We start from the raw sequence: 23,530 nt of genomic DNA, 5'->3' as shown, positions 1-23,530 counted from the left end.
CAGGGGAGACCCATTGAAATGAATGCACACAACGATTCATATCTGTGGAATTCCCTCCCCACAGAGATGCGTCCAGCTTCTTCACTGCATAGCTTTTGGTGAATGATGAAGACACACGGCTTTACCTTTGACACCTGAGATGTGTATTTTAGTAGTACAGTCATACCTCGGGTTAAAGACGCTTCGGGTTAAATCTTTTCAGGTTGCGTCCTGCGGCCACCTGGAAGTACCGGAAAGGGTTACTTCCTGGTTTTGCCACTCGCGCATGCGCAGATGCTCAAGATGACATAATGCGCAGAAGCGGCGAGACGCGCAGATGCAGGTTGCGTTCTGCTCATGTTGCGAACGGGGCTCCGGAACGGGTCCTGTTCGCAGCCAGAGGTACCACTATAGTAGTAATTACCTGCACTGACATGATTACCATGGACAACATTATTTGGTTGTAAGCCACTTTGGGTTGCCTTCGGTTGCAAGATAAAGGGACTAACAAATATGATGATGATGATGGAAATGATAATGTGCTCTGGCACAGCAGGAGTTTCCACAGCTGCTGGCAGTAATGTAGGAAGAGTTTTACTATCTTGTTCCATCCTGTCCTGCAGAACTTTTCTAAGCCAGCCGCGAGCCACTTGCAAAGGAACATCCCAGCTATTAGGGCGGAACAATATCATAACTCAAGATGGCGGCAACTGACATCATTCCCTCACTGTCGGTCACATTGGCTGAGGCTGACAGGAACTGAAGCCCATCAACAGTGGGAGGGGCTCAGATTCCCCATTCCTTCCCCACCCCCAAATTATTTTTATTGATTTTCCACAATTTTTAACAAATTGTCACCAAATCACTACAAATTCCAGTACAAATTTAAAAGCTGACTTCCCACCCCCGATGTCCCCTCTATTTTCCTCCCTCCTTTGCTGCTCCCAATATAATACCTTTTCCAGCTGTCACTTCAAAATACATTCATCCCTTCTCTCTACACATCACCTGTACAGTTACCAGTTTCTGCTATGGCTTTTATACATTGTTATAACCTGTCCTCATAATCGTCGAGTAGAGTAAATAATCTTTTATAATAGTCATTCATCAATTTTGAAACATTTCCTTCTGATACCTCTTGAGTAACACTTTGCCTGAGAAAAACAGATCCTGCTTCCTCCCAGACAACATGCATGCATTCCTCCCTAACATGGCCTTGAACATTGCTGTATGACATCTGGCCCCAGTAATAAACAACTCAGCCTCACTGGTGCTGCATCCAGAGGGTGAAAATGAAACCCCTGGAATTTATGTGTGTGTATAAATATATAATATACATTTCCTCCCCCTAACACTTCCAATCTCCTGGCACCACCCACCCTTCACATTTCGCCAAATTTAATCCTCAATTTTACATGCAACCAGCTCATTAATAAATCATTTATAAATATAATCCACATCTCTTCTTCTCTGTCTGAAAGTCTCAGAAGCTGTCAAGATGGCATACACTGTGGTCCACCCTATCCCTTTCACTGTTCTTATTTCCAGCTTCAGGCGGGGTTGGGCTGATGTAATCTCAACAAAATCCATATCTCCTCTCTCTCCTCTGTCCAATGGAAACGTTCAGATTCCCCATTCCTGCTGCTATAAAGTCTTCATGCATCTCCAAAGGTCTTCCTGTGCCAAAGAATGGCTTTCTGTGGTAATCATGCTGCTGCAGGCACTTGGGAGTAGGCCCAGGGGTTGTGGAGGGATACCTCCTGTGTAAGGCCTCGCCATGGCACCGGGACATAACACAGCACCCAGGAACCTCCATTCCCACGGCATGCACATTCAGGTCCTTCTCCACCACTCCCACCAGAAGCCAGACAGGCCCTGAGCCTTGCTAATCCCTCCAGACTGCGGAGGCAAAAGCAAGGCCAGCTGGGCCAGAAGGCCTGGGATTCCAACCTGGCAGAGCTGGCGGTGGATTCCTGTCTCCACTATTCAAGACAGGTGCAGAGAGGCTGCTCAGAATTCCTGGGGGTGGGGGACTTCCCCCTAACCTAAAGGGCAGGGCAGCAAATGTATGTGAAGACAGGAGGGGTGGGTGGGTATTAGCGCAAGGGACGTGCACCAAAGGGAGGCAATGGAATGGCATTATTCTATTCTCATCCCAAGGCAGGGGGTGGCTTCAATGTCCATTTTTATAACAAATGGGATATAAATAGGGTGATAAATCTTGAGTCACCATAACAAAGAATAGCAGGCCTCTAGTACAAGCTCCACATTGTTTGTGTAGGTGTGTAGGTATTCCCTGCAGGCAAGGCCAGCTCAAACCCAAAGCTCCCTAAGGTTGAAGCTATTTCCCACTGTAGTGGCCTTTTCCAGTTTGCAGCCCTGGGCCCTCATTTGTACCATTTCTGCCTGCAAAAGAGATGGTTGAGGCAATTGTGATAGCAAGGCCAACTCTGTGCCAAGAAGCACAGGACTTCTGCCCCTTTGAGCTCTGAAGCAAGGCAAAGATACAGCAGGTGTCATCCATCCATTGCCCCCAACCCCACCTACTTTCTTGTCCGCCGTGGTGGAAAAGGAGAAGTGGCTCCTCCAAAGCACTTGGTGTGGATGCAGAACGTCCAGCTACGGATGAAATTTGGCCCACAGGACCTTCCCATTTGGCTCACAGCTGGATCAGCAGCTCCTTACACAGCAGGATTGAATTCCCCACACATCGGCTAACGCCCGGGTTGTGTGTGACAATTCTGCTTAGTTTGGATATACAAGATCTCTCAGGTGCATCTGAACCTGCAGATCGCAGGTTTGGTCAGCTGATCCATGGGGATTTCAGTCGTGCTTGGTCACTGTCTCCTTGTAACCTTGCAGGCCAACTTCAACAGGTGGGTGAGACCACTCACCTGTCAGTCGTCTGATATTATTTTGGGTCCCTCGCTTCCTTCTGTCACCCTGCCTCCATTCTTTTGTCTACTTTAGGTGGCCCAGCTGCTTTTGAACAGCCACATGTGTGTGGCTCTGCTCGAGGGACAATCCAAAGACACAAGTGACCCTAACTACACCACTCCTCTTCACTTGGCAGCCAAGAACGGGCATAAAGAGATAATCAGGTAAGTCCTTTGGGCACTTCCAGTGCAGGGAGAAGCCAATGGCCTCACTTAGCCCACATGTGCCAACTCAAGTTCCCCAAGGTGCCAGCATGTGCCACACCGCTCTCAGATATTTCCATCTGTTAGCTCCCCAGCTTAACCTTCCTGAGATTTCCGCTTCTAATCTGAATGTCGTATCTATTTCATGCCTTACAGTGCAGTTTGGGTGTGTTGAGTTCATTCTTACTTTTATATTCTCATGCAGCACCCTATTTTGCAAATGCTTCATTCGTTCCATTCCTGCATGGACCCTTATGTGCCGCATGGGGCATCAGAATTTGAAGCTACAGAGCCCTCCTAAATCCTGTTGCCCTCTAAATGCTGTTGAACTCCAACTCCCATCAGCCCCAGCCAGTAAGGGCCAATGGTCAGGGATGCTGGGAGTTGTAGTCCAACAGCATCTGTAGGACTGCAGGTTTTCTATCCCTGAATTAAAGAAATACAGAGAATACTGTGCTTACAATGGAAATTCATTCCTAGAGGACAAAACATAGTCAGACCATCACTCCATCTAGCTCAGTACTATTCCCCCCCCCCCCAATTATTTCTATACTGCTTTATTGTTTGTTTGTTTGTTTGTTTGTTTGTTTGTTTGTTTGTTTGTTTGTTTGTTTGTTTTTAAAAAAGAATCTCAAAGCTGTTTACAACCTAAGTTGTAACCTAAGCATTACAAAATACCTAAGCAAAACATTATAGATGAAGATCAAATAGTTAACAGGAAAATTAGAAGTTATTGTAAACATTACAGACAGAAATCAAACATAAAAATACAATAGACTCCACATCCTTAGCAATCCTAAGCATCCAAGCCTGACACTCATGCCTTCTCTCACCAGCCATAATTACCAGCCAACCAGTTATTAAATGTTAGCTCTACAAAAGCATTTGAACTTACTGTTCACCAAATTACCACAGATAAGTGAAATCCCTACAGCAGTAGGGCTATGTCTTAAATTAGCACGTTAGACTAAACTACAGGGTAAATACACCCACAGTGTCCTTCTGCCATTTAATCCTTCTTGCAACACAGATAGTTCCCCTGATCATCTCCTCCACCTGCCAGCCATCCTTCTCTCTCTCTCTGTCTCTCCCTCACACACACACCACCCTCTCCAATGGCACACAGTAAGGATCAAGACTTGGATATTCATTCTGGAGCAATCAGTCACATCTTTTGACTTGCTGGCACTCATTGCTTATATATTCCTTCCCCTCGCAGGCAACTTCTGAAAGCTGGAATCGAGATCAACAAACAGACGAAGACGGGGACTGCCTTGCATGAAGCAGCGTTGTATGGGAAGACCGAGGTGGTGCGCCTGCTGCTGCAAGTGAGACTAAAAGTAAAGCCGTAGTCAAGGACAGGGAATGGTTGCCTGGTGACCAAAAGGCTTTTGCCCTTGGAGAGGCCACAGGCCTTGGAGCTGAGGCAGAAATAGGGAACAAAGAAGAGGAGAGGGTGTGAGATTCCACAGAGGAGACTCTGGGCTATCTGTGGGTCAGTTCTGAGAGGAAACACTATGCAGAAAAGCGTGGTAGCTCTGTCACTCGAGGCAGGAAAAGAATGCGGCCTGTAGCTTGGTGTGATATATAGCACTGAGGAGAAACTCCAATCTCTGGTTCAGTTCTAGTCCGACAAGAAGTGTGGTCATACAACCCACCTGTCCTGTGCTGAAGGTACACAAGAGGGAGCTGCTAGCCTCTCTCACACACAAACACCACTTGGATGTGCACACCGACTGAGTGTTCATTAGCCATGTGAAGAAGTACTGCATGATTCCTCCCCGTATGGAGTAGCCCAACACGCATGCAATTGTCTGCACCTATAATCCATGGCTGCCGAATATGTGGCCAGCCAGAGTCAATGCTAGCATTTGTGTTGAGGCTAGCCAGAGTGATTCTGGAACCACCCATCTTTGGAAGCGACTGCAAACAGTGTTACAAAACACATACAGGGGTTGATCGGTTTGTTTATTGTTTCATTTGCACTTTTAGTGCACTTATTTAGCCTTCTCTGTGAAGCAGAGTAATGACTGCCTTTATGGGAAGCTGAGGCTGAGAGTGTGAGGCAAACCCAAGGCCTCCCTGTGTTTTGAATCTGAGGCCTTGCATGTTGTGTGAAGCAACCCTCTATAACTGGCCTAGTCTACTTTGTTCTGCGAGCTTAACCTTTTCTCAGACAGTGGGGATGCAGTCTCTGGGTAAAGACAGGCCTGCTTTTGCTCTCAAGGACTGTGATATTATTAGCAGGCTGCCATGAATATCTCACCAGTGAAAAAAAGACAGTCACGGAACCAAGAAATGACACAAAACAAAAGAATTGCCGTGAAAATCCCTGAAATGAGAAGTAATCGACTATAGAATAACAAAAATCAAAAATTAACCTAAAATTAAACAAAGACTTAACAAGATGCCGGCTACAAAACTCGTTTCACTGAACTAATCAATTTCCTCAGAAGGAAATAAAGAAATTATAAACCTTAAATGATTTTAAGTGATATCAAACAAACTCAAGAGCAGGGCTGAAACGCTTCCCTGAGTTTACAAAAAAGGTATGAAAACCTCAATGGCAAGTTTTAAACATAGCCCTATTTAAGAGAACATTATAAGATATCAAACAAACTGCTCTTGTTTAATTCTAGGTTAATTTTTCCTTAAACCTTTTGATTTTTGTTATTTAATTTAACTCTATAGTCGATTACTTCTCGTTTCAGGAATTTTCACGGCAATTCTTTTGTTTTGTGAATATCTCACCAGGACCTAGCACCAGCACTAGCTCAGCTAAATACTCAAATGCTGAAACCAGCCTAGATTTTTTTATTTAAAAAAGTTCCCTCAAGGAAGTTGTCCCCCCGTTTCCAAGCCCACCGCTAACTTTCTCTCTGTGGGCAGGGTGGCATCGATGTCAACATCCGCAACACCTACAACCAGACAGCTCTGGACATCGTGAACCAGTTCACCACTTCACACGCCAGCAAGGACATCAAGCAACTACTACGAGGTGAGCAGGCCGAAAAGTATCCCCATTAGGCCCTAATCTGGGGAGGAAGCAGATGGCACCCATCTTAATAAACCCCTAGGATGGTACAAACTGGTGAAGGGCATGTGGGGGTCAGCACTGAAATCTTTTGGGGAGGGGCAGGGTGGGTACTTGAGGGTTTTCAGCCTCCTGGCTTTCACTGAATTATAACATGAAGGAGCCCACCTTGCAAAGCTGCAGGGGAGGCTGGCTGCAACATCCCAAGATGCGTAGGTTGTGGGGCAAAGGAGGAATGAAGTGCACAGCAAGTAACGACGTCCTCTTCTCCCCTTTTTGCTAATTTTCCTGCCCATGTCTTTCCCCCTCTGTCCCCCTCCTTCTCACTTCCCACTACCCTTTGTCTTCAGAGGCATCAGGAATCCTGAAGGTCCGAGCTTTGAAGGATTTTTGGAACCTCCATGACCCAACTGCTCTCAATGTCCGTGCCGGAGATATCATCACAGTAAGAGATTGGCAGAAGCCATAGAAGCTCCTGAAACGCTCCAAGAGACAGCACTCTGCATCTGTTCTGTGATCTCATGAATGGACCTCAGCTAGGACTGCGGTGACCTATTTGAAAAATTGTAGGCTTACTAGAGTTTGAGGAAGAAATTGGTCCCAGTGATTATTTTAATTCAGACCTACTGAATTTGCACTTCCCCAAACCAGTGTATGAACTGAGAGACCAGCTATGCTTTGAAATTCACATTTCTCTGAATTTCGTGGTGCAGTTCTTCAAAAAAAGGTGCATGAAAATACACATATCAGAGGAAGGTATCAGCAAAAATGAGTATATAGGTGAAACTAACATACAAAATCCATTATATTGAAGGACATTGCTTGCAAAAATGTATCTACTGGGGAAAATGAGCTCTAAAATATTGATTAATTTTAATGAGTGCTTTTTAAAAAAAACGAACAAAAAACAAGGCAGACTGGTACATTAATGTGGTGAACTGAACCTGAGCTTGGAAAACTGAGAAACTTAGAGAAATCAAAAGTGATAGATTCTTCCATTCCTAGTCCTAGCTTGTATTAGTAGAAGAATCATCTCTACCATATAGGAGGCAGTAGAAGTGCTATTGTAATCAGATTTTGTGTATGGTCAAGAGAGTTAAAGGAGGATGCAGGCAAAACAGAGAAGATTCACGAAGTAATAGAAATTACAGTGGCTAGGGGAGGTATAACATATTGACAGAGCTGTGTGCATGCCAGAGTTCTGCAAGAGCAAAGAAAAAAGAACAAGCACTGAATTCAGCTGAGAAGCTCAGCTTAGTTTTCTTCCTTTTTTGAACAAGTTTGTAGTCCTCATGGTTGAATAGACAAGTTTGGTCTAATCATAATCATTCTTGGCATTTATATTCCCCTTTAGAATGTTCAAAGCGCTTCATCGCATGCAATGACCCTATAATATGTAGGCCTAGTATTTATAATCTTGCAGATGGTGGGGGTGGGGGGGTTAGGTAAGAAGAGAATGAATTCCCTAAGGCCTGAAATATGAACAGGGGGCTTCCTCCATCGTAACTCAGTCGCTAAGCCACTGTGCTGCACACCAGCTTTACAAAACCCTGCTTTTGTGGTAAGCTTAGATATCATGATCCCGTGGTCCCTTTCGACCTCCTGATTCTGCCATGCTATATCCACCCTGTCCCACTGATCATGAGAACTCTTCTCTCACCAGGTTCTGGAGCAGCATGCAGACGGACGCTGGAAGGGTCATATCCATGACTCTCAGAAAGGCACTGACAGAGTTGGTTACTTCCCTCCATCCATTGTCGAAGTCATCAGCAAGCGGACAGGTTGGTCCACAAACACAACTGGGGAACTCTGGAGGAGGCCAAAGATGTGATGGGGGGGGGGTGCTGCAAAGGGAGTAGGAAAACCTGTGATTTCATTTCCCAGTAAACCCCATTCATTCACTGTCTTCTCCCCGCCTGCAAAAATAACTCCTATCATCGCCGCCATTTCCTACCCTAGCAACTCAATGACAGTGACCTCTCTCTGCCAACGCTTGCCTTCGCACGGACCAAGTCAAACAGCACCAGAGACGCGATTATTCAGGGCACGATGGTTTCCCACCACCACCCCAGTACTGTTCAAACACCCTTTTTGCACAAGAGGAAGCTCCCCACTTTTTCAGCAAGAGGAAGGTCGTGAATATAAGGATAACCAAAGGGGCTCCCTTCTGCCGTGCTTTCTGAAAAGGATAACATGGAGGACCTCTTGCAACACAGAGAGCAGGAACCTCTTTAAAAGGAATAGGGGGAATCCCATCGTTCCTGCTCCTTTCTCAGCAAGGGAAGAATGGGAGTCAAAGTAAATTTAAAATGTATTAAACTAGATAAACTGTTATGACTATTAATATGCAGGTGGCCTGTGGAAGCCTAGCAAAGTGGTGTCTGTATAGTTATAGGATGCTGTAGTCCTGGGAGTTAAAGGTGTGAATACTTTCACACCTTTCCTTCTAGAAGGTGTTCAGATCCCACCTTAACCAGGGACAAATGTAGACCTTTGTTCCTCAAAACTTACTGAATTGTGGATGCAGCTAAATTGGGGGCCAGCCATGCATGTGGTTTCTGATTGGATACAAATAAGTAATTCTCCTGAGCTCATGGGTGGATGCTGCAGATGTTCCGTTTTCTTTGCAGGTGTATATTTACTGCTGGCCACCTGAGGTTGGAGGCTGGAGATAGTTTTTAAGAGACTTGGAAGTTGTTTTAAGAGATGCTTGCTTCAGGTGGCGTATTTATTCTTCTCACGGTGTGTGTACAGAAACAACACGCATGCACACACATTTCTTTTCTCCCACTGCCGCCTTCTGGTCAAACAGGCTTTGCAGGTTTTCGAAACAGTGAAAAGCCACACAACGCTTGTTTGCCAGAGGCGGAAGTGTGATGAGATGACTATACACCTCGTAAGCTGCAGTAACTCTTTGAAACCACCTTGAGCTCTCTTGACTTTCTCCAGCCGTAGACACTATGAACTGGTGAAACTAAAGAACTGGGTAGAGCACTTTGGGAATCCTATTATGTAGGCTAGAAGAAAAAAATCAGGGAAGGAAGGGCAAAGTTCTGCGCTTGCTCCTCTGACTCCATTGCCAATGTTCATCCTAGACTGCTGAGAGACTCTTTTATAGGGAGAAAACTGTGAAAAGTCTGGCCAACGAATGAGCATCCGATATTCTGTCCCTCTGTATGTTTTTAAAATGCAGCAGCAGCATTGCCCCTACGTGAACACATATGCTCCATGTGTTCAGCTAAGTTACAGCAGCCTTCCCCGTAGCCCCCAGTGCTGTACAGTGCTTCTGGGACCACACAGTCGCTCTCCTTGCCTACACAAACACACACCCTTTCCTGACCCACGTGTTTTGTTCTCTACATGCAGGCCTGACTCTTCCCCGCATGGCGCCCTTGCACCCGTGCCAGAGCTTTGCCAAGGGCCAGCAGGTTACCACTGCCACCCCTCCCAGTGGGTCGCAGCCTCCACCCGTTTCGCCGCAGGCACCTCTCTGCCTACCTGCCCTGACCAGGACAGCCCCAACTCCTGAAAGCCCAGGTCAGGGCCATTGCTGGGCTGGGCCAGCGTGTCCTCCATTCACACTGCCTGGGAAGGAGTGAGGACAACTCTGGGGTGGGGAGAAAGAATGGAGAGAAGTAGCAGATGAAAAGGGATATGATTTCAGTTGGGGGTGGAGGTGTAACCTGGCCCTCTTCCTCACACATTTGTACCCCAAGTAAATATCTTTTGAAATCATTTTCTCTCTCGTCACACACATACACTCACACAGATACCTGCTAGGGGGGGGGGGGCGGGGAGAGAAATAGAGAAATATCCTCCCTCTGGAAATTTCATGTGGCACTGCTATACCCCAGCTCCCTCCTGCAAAATTCTCAGTGATTTAGAACTGGCTTTGCTACACATCTTTGTCTCTGTCACAGGGTCCACCTTCCTTAACGTATGCTTTGCTCCTGCCCCTTTCCACCACTGCCCCCCCTCCCCAGTAGCTATCCACCATTTTTCCAGGGCCAGTGGGCTGTTCTCACCTGTCGCTGATAAACCCTGCCTAAAGGACATGAGTTCATCCAGGTAGCCCCTTCCTTCTGCATACACCTCAAGTTCACATTTTAGCTCATCAAGGCCTACCAGCTGCAAGCGTCCAGTCTCGCCCAAAGCATAAACCCATCAGTGTGCACATCGCTGCCACTGATCACGCCTTCTTTCCATGCTCATGTGCACATCTGCCATTGAGGTACCTTCCGTGCTGCACAAACAATACATCCCATCATTGCATGCAAACCTGCCTGCTAGCTGTGTCCTCCCAGGCCACATTTCCCTCTCCCCCCCCCAATCAGTCCTGTATGAGAGGGACCGCTGCTGCTAGATGCTTCTTTAGAAAGTTGCTTCCCAACCTCACCCATCAAAACTGGGTGGCGGGGAGTGGGGTGGTGGAGAAAGGATCCTGTGCCAGTGCCAGGGCCTTTTTAGTGATGGCTCCGACCTGGTGGAATGCTCTGTCCCATGAGACTAGGGCCATTCAGGATTTAACCTCCTTCTGTCGGACCTGTAAGACAGAGCTATTCTGCCTGGCCTTTAATTTGAATTCAGCCTGATCTTTTATTTCCCTTCTCTTCCCTCCCCCTCCCCTTTTATGAAAATCACCCGCTCTGAGACCCCACAGCTAATTCTCCCCTGGCGGCCTCGCTGGCCCAAGTAGGACCAATTCCGCCAGCTAGCCCTGGGGATTATCTAATGCTTATTTCCCCTAAATTGATTTCTGAATTTTGAATTTTATTGTTATTCATGTTTTTATACTGTATTTTATGCTGTTTTTACAATTAAGTGTTTTAAATTTGTTGTTAGCCGCCCTGAGCCTGGTTTTTGAACCGGGAAGGGCGGGGTATAAATAAAATTGTTGTTATTGTTATTATTATTATTTATTATAACAGCTGGGTGTTGCTACAGGAAATAAAAAGTCATCCCTTGACTGAAATGCCTCAACCGGATACTGAGTGACTTGTCTTGGCAGCCAGGGAAGCCTGCTTGGGTGCTCTGTGGCAAAGCCCGCAAAGAAATCTGTGATGGGGTGCTAGTCCGACCACCAGATGCCCCCTAGCTTTGCCTGCCTGCTTAGTGCTTGAGGGCCAACTGGGCTCTTCTCCGTCCTTACTACCCCCATGCCAAAATCTTTCCTCTTTTCCCAAGCAGCAGGTGACAGAAACAGTGTGGGCAGCGAGGGCAGCATTGGCAGCATCCGGAGCGCTGGCAGCGGTCAGAGTACTGAGGGCACCAATGGGCAAATCACTGGACTCCTCATTGAGAATGTCAAGGTAAAAGGGGCACGGATTTCTCTGCACCAAGGCATGAAACCTGCTGTTCACCCTACTGCTGCCACGCCTCAGTCTTAGGGAAGCTTTTAATGTTTAACAGACCACTGTATTTTAATACTTGGTTGGAAGCCGCCCAGGGTGGCTGGGGAGACCCAGCCAGATGGGTGGGGTATAAATAATAAATTATTATTATTATTATTATTATTATTATTATTATTCCCAGTTTTTGTTATCTCCTGTTCCTGGGTCACATCCCCAAGTTCATTTAACATGGGTTAGTTGCCCGTAGACTGAGGGTGTTCATACAGTCAACGAGAAAGGTGTAAGGAAGCAGGTTATTAAATCTAACATTCTCTTTAGAACGAAAAGTGATGAGCTGTGGGAATAGCCTCCCACTTTTTTATTGTAATGTAGTCTAGTTTCAGACTTCTCTAAGCCACAGTAGGCTGTGTATTTGATCAGAGCTGTGTTGGGTGCAAGGGATGCGCTTAATCTTGTTTTTCGAGTTAAATACTCTCCCTCCCACCCTGCTTGCTGATTTTTTTTCTCCTCAAGGGAAAAGAGATCAGCAACTCATTAATTTCTTACTTTTTTGCTTGTTGGGCTACAAGCACATGCTCCCTTTATTACAGCAACTTGAAAGAAAATATCTCTTCAGATATAGTACTATATCTGATATAGTACTTCAGATATATGTACTATATCTCTTCAGATTCTGTGCTGGTGGAAGTACAATGAGAAATTGGACATCTCGGGGATTTATCCAGGTGTATTCAAAGACAAGGGATGCGGGTGGCGCTGTGGGTTAAACCACAGAGCCTAGGATTTGCTGATCAGAAGCTCGGCGGTTCAAATCCCCGCGACAGGGTGAGCTCCCGTTGCTCAGTCCCTGCTCCTGCCAACCTAGCAGTTCGAAAGCACCTCAAAGTGCAAGTAGATAAATAGGTACCGTTCCGGCGGGAAGGTAAACGGCATTTCCGTGCGCTGCTCTGGTTCTCCAGAAGTGTCTTAGTCATGCTGGCCACGTGACCCGGAAGCTGTACGCCGGCTCCCTCGGCCAATAAAGCGAGATGAGCGCCACAACCCCAGAGTCGGCCACGACTGGACCTAATGGTCAGGGGTCCCTTTACCTTTACCTTTACTATTCAAAGGCAAAACACTATATTTTTTTATAATTGAGAGTAGAAAAGTAACTTTGCAGTCTTTGGGGAGTTATGGTGCAGAGAGCTCTGCTGCACCATCCATGGGAAGCTGCCTTCTACCCAGACAGATGATTGGTCCATCTATCTCAGTATTGTCGACTCTGACTGGCCGCCTTTCTCCAGGGTTCATTCAGAGGACATTCCCAGTCCCATTTGAAGATGCTGGGGATTGACTCAAGGCACTTCCTGGGGAGAGCGAGTGCTCATCCCCTCTCCCAAAGGACTGTTCTGCCTCTCTGCTGCTTCTCCGCTTTCTCGCCCAGATCTTGACAATGATGTGCACATGACTTGGTTCCCCAAGATTAAACTTGCTTCTTCATAGAGAAAAGACTAAAACAACAACTCTTCTAGCTTTGGGTCCAGGTACCAGGAAGGGTGGAAATAGCCTGTGGGGACCTACGTGCCTAGAATTTGGCTATATGGGTAGCAGGAATTCATGTGCCCAAACAGCTAAGTATAGAGGAGCGTCACTTAACCCTTGGCACATTCAGTTGGTTAACTGCAAACAATCCCTGCATGAAAAAAGCTGAGCATGAAGAGAAAAGTCACAATGTTCCCCCATTTCATGGTTCTCTGGTACAGTCTTATTTCTGACCTGAGTCTTGGCTCCTTTTCTTTTTTTATGCAGCCACTTTCACCGACTGGTGAGGATCTTCAGCATTCTCACAATGGCCAGACGAATTCCGTGATAGGTAAGAGGAGAGACGAAAGGGCTGGTGGGAGATCGAAACTGACATTGCAAACTCAGTAAATAGAAAGCAGAAGGACTTTAAAAATGGTGAACATCTGTAGGGGGTTTGCTGTCTGCCTGACAGGGTCAATAAGCAAGGGAGTGCTGAGAGGTGTGTTCTTGGTGACTGCCCTTCAGTTGTGGAATGCTCTTCCCAAATATCTTTGGGGAAACCTTCCCAACCTTCCTGTTTGAGTTGGCAGCCAACAGCAGCGTTAAGTAGGTAGCGGCTGATGTTTGGTTTCTGTATAGTTCATATATGAAGTAAGATATTCCATTTTACTGTTGAGTCTTTGAGATGGTATGGGATAGAAATTATACTAAAATTTAAATAGTCTAGATTAACCTGTGGTTTAACTGTGAATATACATACATACAGTTGTACCTCGGGTTACATACGCTTCAGGTTACAGACTCCGCTAACCCAGAAATAGTACCTCGGGTTAAGAACTTTGCTTCAGGATGAGAACAGAAATCGTGCTCCGGTGGCGCGGCAGCAGCAGGAGGCCCCATTAGCTAAAGTGGTGCTTCAGGTTAAGAACAGTTTCAGGTTAAGAACGGACCTCCGGAACGAATTAAGTACTTAACCTGAGGTACCACTGTACCTTGGTTCTCGAACGCCTTGGTACTCGTATGTTTTGGCTCCCAAATGCCAAAAACCCGGAAGTAAGTGTTCCACTTTTTGAACATTTTTCAGAAGGTGAATGTCTGACACGGCTTCCGCTTGAGTGCAGGAAGCTCTGCAGCCAATCGGAAGCCGCACCTTAGTTTTTGAACTGTTTCAGGAGTCGAATGGACTTCTGGAACGGATTGCGTTTGAGAACCAAGGTACGACTGTACATAATTTTATTTGTATACTGCCTTTCCACAGCTCAAACCGTGCTCAAGGCGCCTTACAACATGAAAAAACACATAACTGGAACATAACAAATGTAGTCATAAACAATAAACGAATCATTAAAAAGTTCAAAACCAAACTGAACAATTTCTTCATAAATCACAATGGAATCTAAAACAATGATACAAAAAACCAACAGCAACAACCCACCCCACCAAAAAAACCCGGACCCTTTCTGGTTGAAGCTTCTGGGACAGTCAGAACATTGGTGCGGTTTCTCTCCTATGTGGCTGATCCTGTGCCTCAGGAGGGAGGCGGTCTGGAAGAAGCACTTCCCACAATGCAAGCACTTATATGGCTTTCCCCGTGTGCAGACTTTGATGCCTTATAAGATTCGGGCCGCTACTGAACATTTCCCCACGCTCCTCTCTGTTCACAAGTGCCGGAAGTGCCACCGCTGCCTTCATACATTCATTCATTTTGATGAGGCTGCTTTGCAGCACCCACACGAGCCCCATTGAAATAAGCAAGTGTTGTGTAGCTAGGAACAGGCTTCCCTGGGTTATTTTGCCGTGCATTGATTCTGTCTGAGGCTCCTGTGACTGTGCTTTGGCTCCTTTCAGGGACACTGGGGCACCAGAACCTCTCCAACTGTAACACCAACGACAGGATCTTCTCCCACCAATATCTACGGCCAGAGCAGCTCCTGGAAGGGAAGGTACTATAATCAATCTAGCTAATGTTTTAGATATAAACCTATGGATTCTAGCATCAGGCTACTCCCCGTAAAAGGAAACAAATTTGAATGGCATCAGTGTAAAACAACCTTGCCCCAGTCCATCCTAGAGTTAGACACACTGTCCATTAAAAAAACCTTAGTGGGTTACAGCTTGCCCCACTTGTGCTGTATTGTAACCCCTGTATATGTCTTATTTTTATTTGGACAACTCGTTTAGAATTACTTTGGGGGCAGGCTGTTAATTTTATCAAGAGAACACCTTAAGCTTGGTACTTGGATTTTTATTTCATTTTTATATGTATAGAAAAACCTTTCCCTCCATAAGGAACAAAGAGGTCCCAGTTAGAAGCAGGGTGTTGTCAGCTTCTGGCTGGTCACAATACGTGTCTCAAGGGCTGAGTTCAGCTTGTTGAGCAAAGCAGTCCTGCTTGAATCAGTTAATGGTAAAATCGTGCATTTGATTGATGCTCTGGATCACACAAGATCCTGCTGAGAGAGCCATGGGCAGGGAAGTGGTTATGGACAAAATGTGGCAAAATATAGGACCAAAAAAAGGAAAAGAAGAGGAGTTTTGGGTAAGCCCGGCAGATCCAGAAGGCAGGAAGTCGGATATGAGCTGGAAACTTAAGCTGTTGGCTGGGCTTGCCAAACTGTTATAAGCATGAATTATGGATTATTTTTCTTGCTTTTGTGTGTGTGGAGGGGGGGGGGTAGTTATCCATTCTCAAGGAAATCTGTATTATCTGGCTGAAACACTTTTGACACCATAGAATTATAGTATTTGAATATTAAGTGGTGTTATTTTTTCCATTATTATTTCAGTGCTCACAAAGACTCTGTAGAATGCTGTCCCATGTGGGGTTACCACAATATATGCATTGGATTGGGGGAAAGCTGAAAAGCACAGTGGGTTGAAGAGGAGATCGCTGTGGAGCCAGCAAGTTCAGGATTGATGAATTGGTCCTAAACAGAGATGTGAAGGCTCAGGAAAAAACCTGGGAAAATTCAGGAGATGGGTTTCTTCCCCATTTTTTCAGGGGGTTTCCCAGCTTTCAAATCTCAAGTCCCAATTAAAGAACATAAACCCATTGATACCTGCCTTATTTTATTTTTTAAAAATCCCTACAACAACCCGTAGGTTAGGCTGAGAGGCAGTGACTGGCCCAAGGTCACCTAGCGAGCTTCATGGCTGAGTGGGGGATTCAAACCCTGGTCTCCCAGATCCTAGTTCGATACTCTAACCACTACACCATGCTGGCTCTCTGATACCTGCCTTATTGGGACCAGGTTAAATGGCCAGGGTACCTTTCGACTGAGCACTAGAGATTGAGAACCAGCAGTCTTTTTAAAAAGCTGTTCAGGGAGATTCGTTTGCATTTATCCAACAGTTGTGGTGACATAGGGGCATGTGATGCATTCAGGATGCACTAGTGCAAGTGCTCCATCACAGATCTCCATGGTGAAGTGATTGCAGGAGTGCATTGGCCCCTCCCAGTCCACACCACTGCCACACAAGGGACTTCTCTGTCTCCCCTCCGCAGGATGCTGAAGCCATTTACAATTGGCTGAGTGAATTCCAGCTGGAGGGCTACACAGCCAACTTCCTGAATGCGGGCTACGATGTGCCCACCATCAGCCGCATGACCCCGGAGGTAAGGCATGGGGAAGCAGAAAGGGCTGGGCAAAAGGGAGGGAGGAAGACGTTTTGGTTTCCCTGCCATCACCCATCTGCACCGTAACCGCCTGGTGTTTTGTGAGACCTTCCCAGGAGTGCCATTGCAGAACGTGCGCTGCACATGATTTATCAAGCATCCTGTGCTAGACCACATAGTACACATGCCTGCTTGTTAGATATTAATGAAGGCACCTGTGCCACTCTTCGTTCCAGGACCTCACAGCCATTGGGGTGACCAAGCCAGGCCACAGGAAGAAAATATCCGCCGAGATTGGGCAGCTTAGCATTGCCGAATGGCTCCCAAATTACATCCCTGTGAGTATCGACCACATCCCTGTCAGCTACATCCCTGCCAGTCAATCAGAATCAGGGTGCAACCCAAAGCCCTGAAGACCTGGGCAAAGGGGCAGGTTTACTCAGAGGGTTATGGGGTTCTTAAGCTAACCACCTCGTGGCTGCAAAACGTACTCTTCATGACTGAACTCAAGCACCATCTCTGCCACAAACCTCTTACGTTGCATTGACCAAGTCTTCGTTTCCCTACCTCTGTCTGTGAAATGGAGCTAGCAGTGACCTTCTACAGAGGGTGGTTGCGGAGCACATTTTAAAATAATAATAATAATAATATGCTGCGTAATCATTTTCTATTTATTCCCCTCCTTCTCAACAAAGGTTTGGATGCTAACTAGTCTTCTGTGAATGAAAGCGTTTCTTCTGTTTGTGGAGAGAACTGGAATGCAACAGAAGTGCATTAGGAGTGGCGTTATTATTATTATTATTATTATTATTATTATTATATTTTATTTTATTTATACTGCGCCTCTCTGGCTGGATTTCTGCAGCCAGTCTCCCCTTTCTCCCTACACTGCCTCTAACGCTGCTCAAGAAGGTCCCTAAGGCACCCAAAGCAAATTGTCAAGGGGCTGCAGGGGGGAAAGGAAACGGGCAAAAAAATGCCCCCCCCCCATTCTGCTGGTGGGAGCATCCCATGAGCAGAACTCTGCCTATTAGGCACTCCCACCAGCAGAACCTTAATTAGAATCTAAGCCATTGTCACTGCCCGGGCTTTCCTTGTCCATTCTGAATTTCACAAGGAGCAACTTTTCAATGTCACAATGTTAGAAACTGAGATATGAAAGCCAGGAGCTAAATGGCACCTTAAACCTAGCTTATGGGCTCAACAACAGAATGTCTAGGTGCACTTTTTTTGTAACAAGAATACAAAGCTGAAAATGAATGAACCGCAGCTTAAAAATTATGTTCATTTTTCACACGGTCTAGTCCTTCTCCTGCCCATCCCCCTAATATTCTTAAGAGGGTCTCTTCTCCAGTCTTCAAAGAGTAGCTGGAAGTGGGGAGGCAGAAAAAGGTCCTCCTTTCCTTCCACTCTGCAGTTTTAGTCCGAAATCTTAGGCGCAGTACTGCACCCAGAGCTCAAAAACAGCTTGCGTTAATGAAATTCCTTGTCGCAAAATGTGCCTAGAACAATGGGAGTTTCGAACACTGGTTCTGAGTCTTCTCTGTCAGGGACACTTTAAGTATTGATGATGATAATGATAATAATAATAATTGTGTCATTTATGTTATCCTACCCCTTCTCCAGGGAGCACAGGGTGTCATACACAGCGTTCCCCCACTACTAGATTTCATCCTTGTGACATCATTTATAAGCACTAGATATTTTAGGTGGCAGCTGTAAGCCTATGTGTGGAGCTGATGGCATTTAGAAACTGTGTCTTTCTGCCTGTGGGATGCTCTTTACTGATAAAGCTCCCAAAGACTTGCTCAGGCAACTTCCTGTGGAAAGCAGCGTGGGATTTGCTGTAAGAGCTCATCGTGGTTGTGCTGTCTTCTAGGATGACCTAATGGAGTGGCTGAGTGCCCTCGGACTACCCCAGTACCACAAGAAGCTGGTGAGCAACGGCTATGACTCCATCAGCATTGTGACAGATCTGACTTGGGAGGACTTGCAGGAGATTGGCATCAACAAGCTCGGTGAGGGGAAAAGAGGGGAAACCAACAGGGCCACTGGGGAACTCCTGGCTGCTTGTTTCTGTCCTGCACTACATAAACATGAGCGATGGGGAACTGCATCTGAAAGGAGCTCCATACAGTGGCCTCCCTTGCATCTCAGTGCAGCAGAGAAAAACTCAGCTATCCAAAGATGCTGTATTTATGGTGGCTTTTTAAATTGGCTGGAGGCACCCATGAATGATCCTGGTGGAGGTGTTTGACTAACCGCAAGATGTCCCTATAGAGCACAGTTTCCCAAACTTGGGTCTCCAGCTGTTTATGGACTACAGTTCCCATCATCCCTGGCCCACTAGTCCTCACTAGCGATGATGTGAGTTGTAGTCCAAAAAACAGCCAGAGACCCAAGTTTGGGAAAAACTGTTTGAGGGAGCCTTCACAAACCAGGCACCTTCCAGATGTTTTTTACTGTGGCTGGTGAGAGCTGTAGACCAAATTTACCATAATGAAATGTGGCATGAGAAGGCACTTGCCCTTTCTTCAAACCCTGCCCTTGTTCCTGGAACATGGGAAACCGTGGTTTGGCCATGCACTGGCTTGGTGCTGTTGGACATTTCCTACTCTTAAGGGGAATCCTTCCCCCTGTTATTGGGCAGCTGTGCAGCATGCACAACCTTCACAAACCTCTCCCAGTCAGGTGAGGTGGTGGAAAGCAGATCCCTCTCAGTTTGACTTCACTGACTGGGAAATACAGAAACATCACACACATACCACTCTCTCACACACAAACAAGAGCCATTTGAACCTGCACATAAGAAGGTACTTAACCCAGAATATGCTCATTGTTGGTTTGTTTCCCAGGCGCATGTGTGCTGACTAGCATTCTTAGGTGATTGCTCACCCTTAGAAACAGTGATTTATTTATTTCAAATAGAGGCTACCCCTCTATTATGTTTCCTCCCACAAAGACAGCAGTGTTCCCCTCCCCTTGCTCAGAACGCAGCATTGGGTTTTGACTTGGGGCAAGGAGACTGTCCGTTTCCCCCCGTTTCATGAGGGAAGCATTCTGTGTCCGTCTCAGGGGTGTCGCTTTTAGTCCAGTCCTCCCCGCCCTTCCCCAAAAACCTCGGGGTTCAGGGTCCCCCGCTGAATAGGAGGCACTCCCCCCCCTTCCCCCGCCACTGTGTGTTTTCCTTCCCACCTTCTTTCATGGCCTGATTTGACGAGGAAGGACTTGTTCCCATGTTAGGGCCTCGCCATCCAGTTTAGACTGGCTCACTGCCAAAAGGCCGCTCTGACAAAGCGGGGGAGAAAAGGGGAGGGGGAACCATGTCCCCTTATTGGGAGGCAATAATTAGTGAGGTATTTGGCTGTGAATCAAATTCCCAGGGTAATTGGATGCCTGTTTTGGCAGAGGGGAAGACAAGCCCCGTTCGTAAGTGTCGCCAAAATATGCCCGCTGGCTCCATCCCCGACCAGCCACACGTAGAAGTTATCGAGGGCACACAACAGGCGGCTGCTCCCAAGGCCTGCTTGGGGCAGCCAAGTGTCTTCTTCCCATGGCCCACTCCTACCTTCCCTCCCTCCCTCCCTTCCCATCAGCTTACCCTTCTTTTACTCTTTCCCCTTCTTCCCTCAGAGCATCTCTCATTGCCGTGTCTAGAATTCTGTGATAACAAAAGATCACTTTACATCCTTATACACTCTCCCCTCAGCCCAAGAAAACCCCCAAAGGGTGGAGGAAAGAGATCTTACTATGCAGGTGTAGAAAGTGACCTCTTTGCCAGCCGGTTCCTTTTATGGACATGGTGAAAGGAAGGCCCCAGAAGTGAGGGACTGGGGTCCATGACAAAGAAGAGCCTGTTATCCCTCAAAGCACATGGGGACATGTTGTGCTTCATGGGGAAGTGTCTTTCTTTAAAAAACACCTCAGCAAGGCTGAGTTAGTGCAACTGCCACCTGTGCCATTTGTTGTGGTCGTAGAATTTCAGATATCTTTATCATTAGGCTGGGTTTCCCAAGCTTGGCCCTCCAGCTGTTTTGGGACTACAACTGCCCTCATCCCTAGCTAGCAGGACCAGTGGTCGGGGTGATGGGCATTGTAGTCCAAAAACAGCTAAAGGAGCAAGTTTAGGAAACAATGCGTTAGCTTCATAATAATAATATTAACAGCTGCACTCCCAATTTTATCCTTGTGAAGTAGGTGCAGCTGGGCTTCTTGGCAAAGTAGGGTTTTGAACCCAGGTCTCTCTGTTCCTAGTCTGACACCCTAATTTCTTCACCACCCTGGGCATGGGGCTGAGCCTCCTGCTGGTCCCGTTTTATGTCTGGGCAGGGCCTGCTTCTTTTAGTCTACATTATACGTGAATGTCTTGGCTGATAAAGGCTCTGCCTCCAAAGCACTGGCCTGAGAGGATGAGACAGGATTTTGAGCTTCCTCTTGCTTGTGCTTGGAGTCTTCCAGTAGAAGCGTTTGCCTCCCACAATCCCCGAACTTAGTTTTTGCTCCTTTTGTGCCACCTGCAGGCCACCAGAAGAAGCTCATGCTGGCTGTCAAGAAGCTGACCGACCTCCGCAAGAGTCTGAGCCAGGCCGACACCAGCACCCTCAGGCGCAAGATCCCCGGCGCCTTGGACATCGTTACCATCGAGTCTGTCGAGAACGGGGAGTGCCACTCTCCCCACACGCCCAAGATGACCACTTTCCAGGACAGCGAACTGAGCTACGAGCTCCAGACGGCCATGTCCAACAGCTGCCAGGAGACGCTGACCATCAAGAGCGCCCAGGGCATGTCGCGGAGCCAAGAGAGCATCGGGGTGCGGTCCAGGGGGTCGGGGCACTCCCAAGAGAACATGCTGTCCCACAGCACCACCTCGAGCCGTTCGCAGGAGAGCTTGGGAAGCGGCGAGAGCAGCAGCGGCAGCAGTGGTGGCGGCGGCGGACACGCCTCTACCCAGCCCCGCCTCACGGAAAACTCCGCTGCCCCGCAGAGTCGGCCCAACCCAGAGAACTATGGGAAATTTGTTCCACAGCTCAGCAGCCCTGAGGGAATCAACGGCTATTCCAGCGGTTGTGTGGGAAGCCCTCTGAGGGAGAGAAATCTGCCTGAGGGGATGGACCAGTACCAGAGACCAAGCGCTCTGAAGGGGGATTTCCTTCCCCACACAGAGCCTCCCGAGACATTTCCAGCCACGTCCCCTTGTGCATCGCCCCACACGGCCAGCAAGGGGACCGCCCCATATGTCTTCATGTACCCCCACGTGTCCTTGAAGTCCCCTCCGCCGCCTCCTTCGCCGTCCGTGCCTGAGCAGGCCAAGGCCCCCGCTCCCTTCTCTGCCCAGAGGACCATCCTGCAGTCAACAGCCCAGAAAGCTTTCTCCTACCTCCATTCCCACTGTGGCCCCACAGAGCCGCCACACGTGCCCCCCAAGCCCGGGGCGGAGCAGCAGAACGCTGAGGGCTTCAAGCACAAGAAGCGCTCACACAGCTTGAACCGCTACGCGTTGTCCGACGGGGAGGCCGAGGAAGAGGAGCCTCCCGCCAGCTCTGTGGGCTCATACGCTACCCTGACCAGGCGGCCGGGGCGCAGCCAGGTGCCACGGATGCAGCCGTCGTCAGCCGCCAAGGTCTCACGCAGCCAGTCCTTTGCCATCCGCGCCAGGAGGAAGGGCCCCCCGCCCCCGCCTCCCAAGCGCCTCAGCTCAGTCTCCAGCGCGCAAGTGGGTGCAGAGTACGAACAGGGCCAAGAGACACAAAAAGGACCCTCCTTCTCCCAGGACGGAGGAGGAGAGGGCCCTCGTGACAGGGGCTGCTCTCTGAGAAATGCTGCAGCCGTGCTCAATGGGCCTGTGGCTGACGGGAGCCTGGCCAAGCCTCTTAAGTCCCCCAAACCCACCGGTCCCGGTCAGGAGTCGGCCAGCAAAACGGGCCTGCACAATTCAGCCCAAGCAGACCCCAGCAGCGCGGAAGCCGCCGGTGGCCAAAGCCAGGCTTTTGAAGGCAACGTCCCCCGAAAGAGACGGACATTTAGCGAACCCGCGGTCGACATGACGGAAGCTCTGCAGCGCAGCCACGAGGACACCCGGTCCGACACGGAGGAGGAAGCAACAGCAGAGACAGACGGCTGTGCCAGGTCCCCCTGTTCATCTCAGAACAGCTCCAGCGAGTGTATTCCCTTTGCCGAAGAAGGCAACTTGACCATCAAGCAGCGTCCGAAGCCCACTGGGCAGCTGAAGGCAGACGCCGCTGCGCCAGAGTCCGATTCTGCCTCGGCTCAGCCTTACGGGGAAGAGCAAGAAGAGACCCCGGCGAAAGAGGGCCCCGCAGTGTTGGAATTCAATCTCACAGAGTCTGACACGGTCAAGAGGCGGCCCCGGTGCAGGGAGAGAGAGCCCCTCCAGAACGTGCTGAAAGCGTTTGGGGTGGCTGCGCCCAGCTCATCATCCTCGTCTCCACAGTACGCCCAGGCTCAGGCGGTCAGCATCAGCGGACCCTCGCTCCACCCAGCAGAGCCGCAGCCGGCGGGAGACGCTTTTGACGACGACAGCATGGAGCTGCAGATCGCAGAGATAGAGAAGAGCATCCTGTCTCTGGAAAGGGGGATCAAGAAGCCGCCCGTCTCTCTGAAACCAACCAGCCAGATCCCACTTCAGGTCGAGAGGAACGGAGGAGCAGTCCATCTGAGGACGGCAGCCAATGCGGCAGGTAGGCAACGTTCAGAGTGGCAGCTGGGCAAAATCTAGCCTCCATGGCTTACTGCTACGCTGCCCTTTCCTGGAATCAGAAAGCTTTTCTACATGGTGGTATCTCTCTCCCCCTTTAAAGGAAGGAGATGCAGATGTGCTGGCAGTGCCATCATCCTTTCTCAGGGCGGGGAATGGGCTTGGAGTTTGGGGTTACAGTGGTACCTCGGG

At 48.2% G+C, this 23,530-nt stretch overlaps 1 protein-coding gene across 5 annotated transcripts in view; it reads left to right on the top strand.

Annotated features, from left to right (window-relative positions):
* CASKIN2 (CASK interacting protein 2) overlaps nt 1-23,530 on the top strand; it is a 99,708-nt gene that overhangs the window by 70,765 nt on the left and 5,413 nt on the right. For 2 of the 5 annotated variants that reach the window (XM_080993593.1, XM_080993597.1), the window contains 12 exons: nt 2,950-3,080; nt 4,339-4,459; nt 6,009-6,117; nt 6,504-6,598; nt 7,817-7,934; nt 11,341-11,462; nt 13,293-13,356; nt 14,856-14,950; nt 16,513-16,623; nt 16,860-16,961; nt 18,503-18,641; nt 21,144-23,321. In XM_080993593.1, coding sequence (XP_080849719.1) covers nt 2,950-3,080; nt 4,339-4,459; nt 6,009-6,117; nt 6,504-6,598; nt 7,817-7,934; nt 11,341-11,462; nt 13,293-13,356; nt 14,856-14,950; nt 16,513-16,623; nt 16,860-16,961; nt 18,503-18,641; nt 21,144-23,321 — 3,385 coding nt within the window. The remainder of the gene's footprint in view (nt 1-2,949; nt 3,081-4,338; nt 4,460-6,008; nt 6,118-6,503; nt 6,599-7,816; nt 7,935-11,340; nt 11,463-13,292; nt 13,357-14,855; nt 14,951-16,512; nt 16,624-16,859; nt 16,962-18,502; nt 18,642-21,143; nt 23,322-23,530) is intronic. The other 3 variants (XM_080993594.1, XM_080993596.1, XM_080993595.1) reach the window with 3 other exon arrangements.

This window comes from Podarcis pityusensis (assembly GCF_964106645.2).
Source record: "Podarcis pityusensis genome assembly, chromosome: 2".
Classification (NCBI taxonomy): domain Eukaryota; kingdom Metazoa; phylum Chordata; class Lepidosauria; order Squamata; family Lacertidae; genus Podarcis; species Podarcis pityusensis.
The sequence above is the reverse complement of the archived record's forward strand: the minus strand, read 5'-3'. Positions and strand labels throughout refer to the sequence as shown.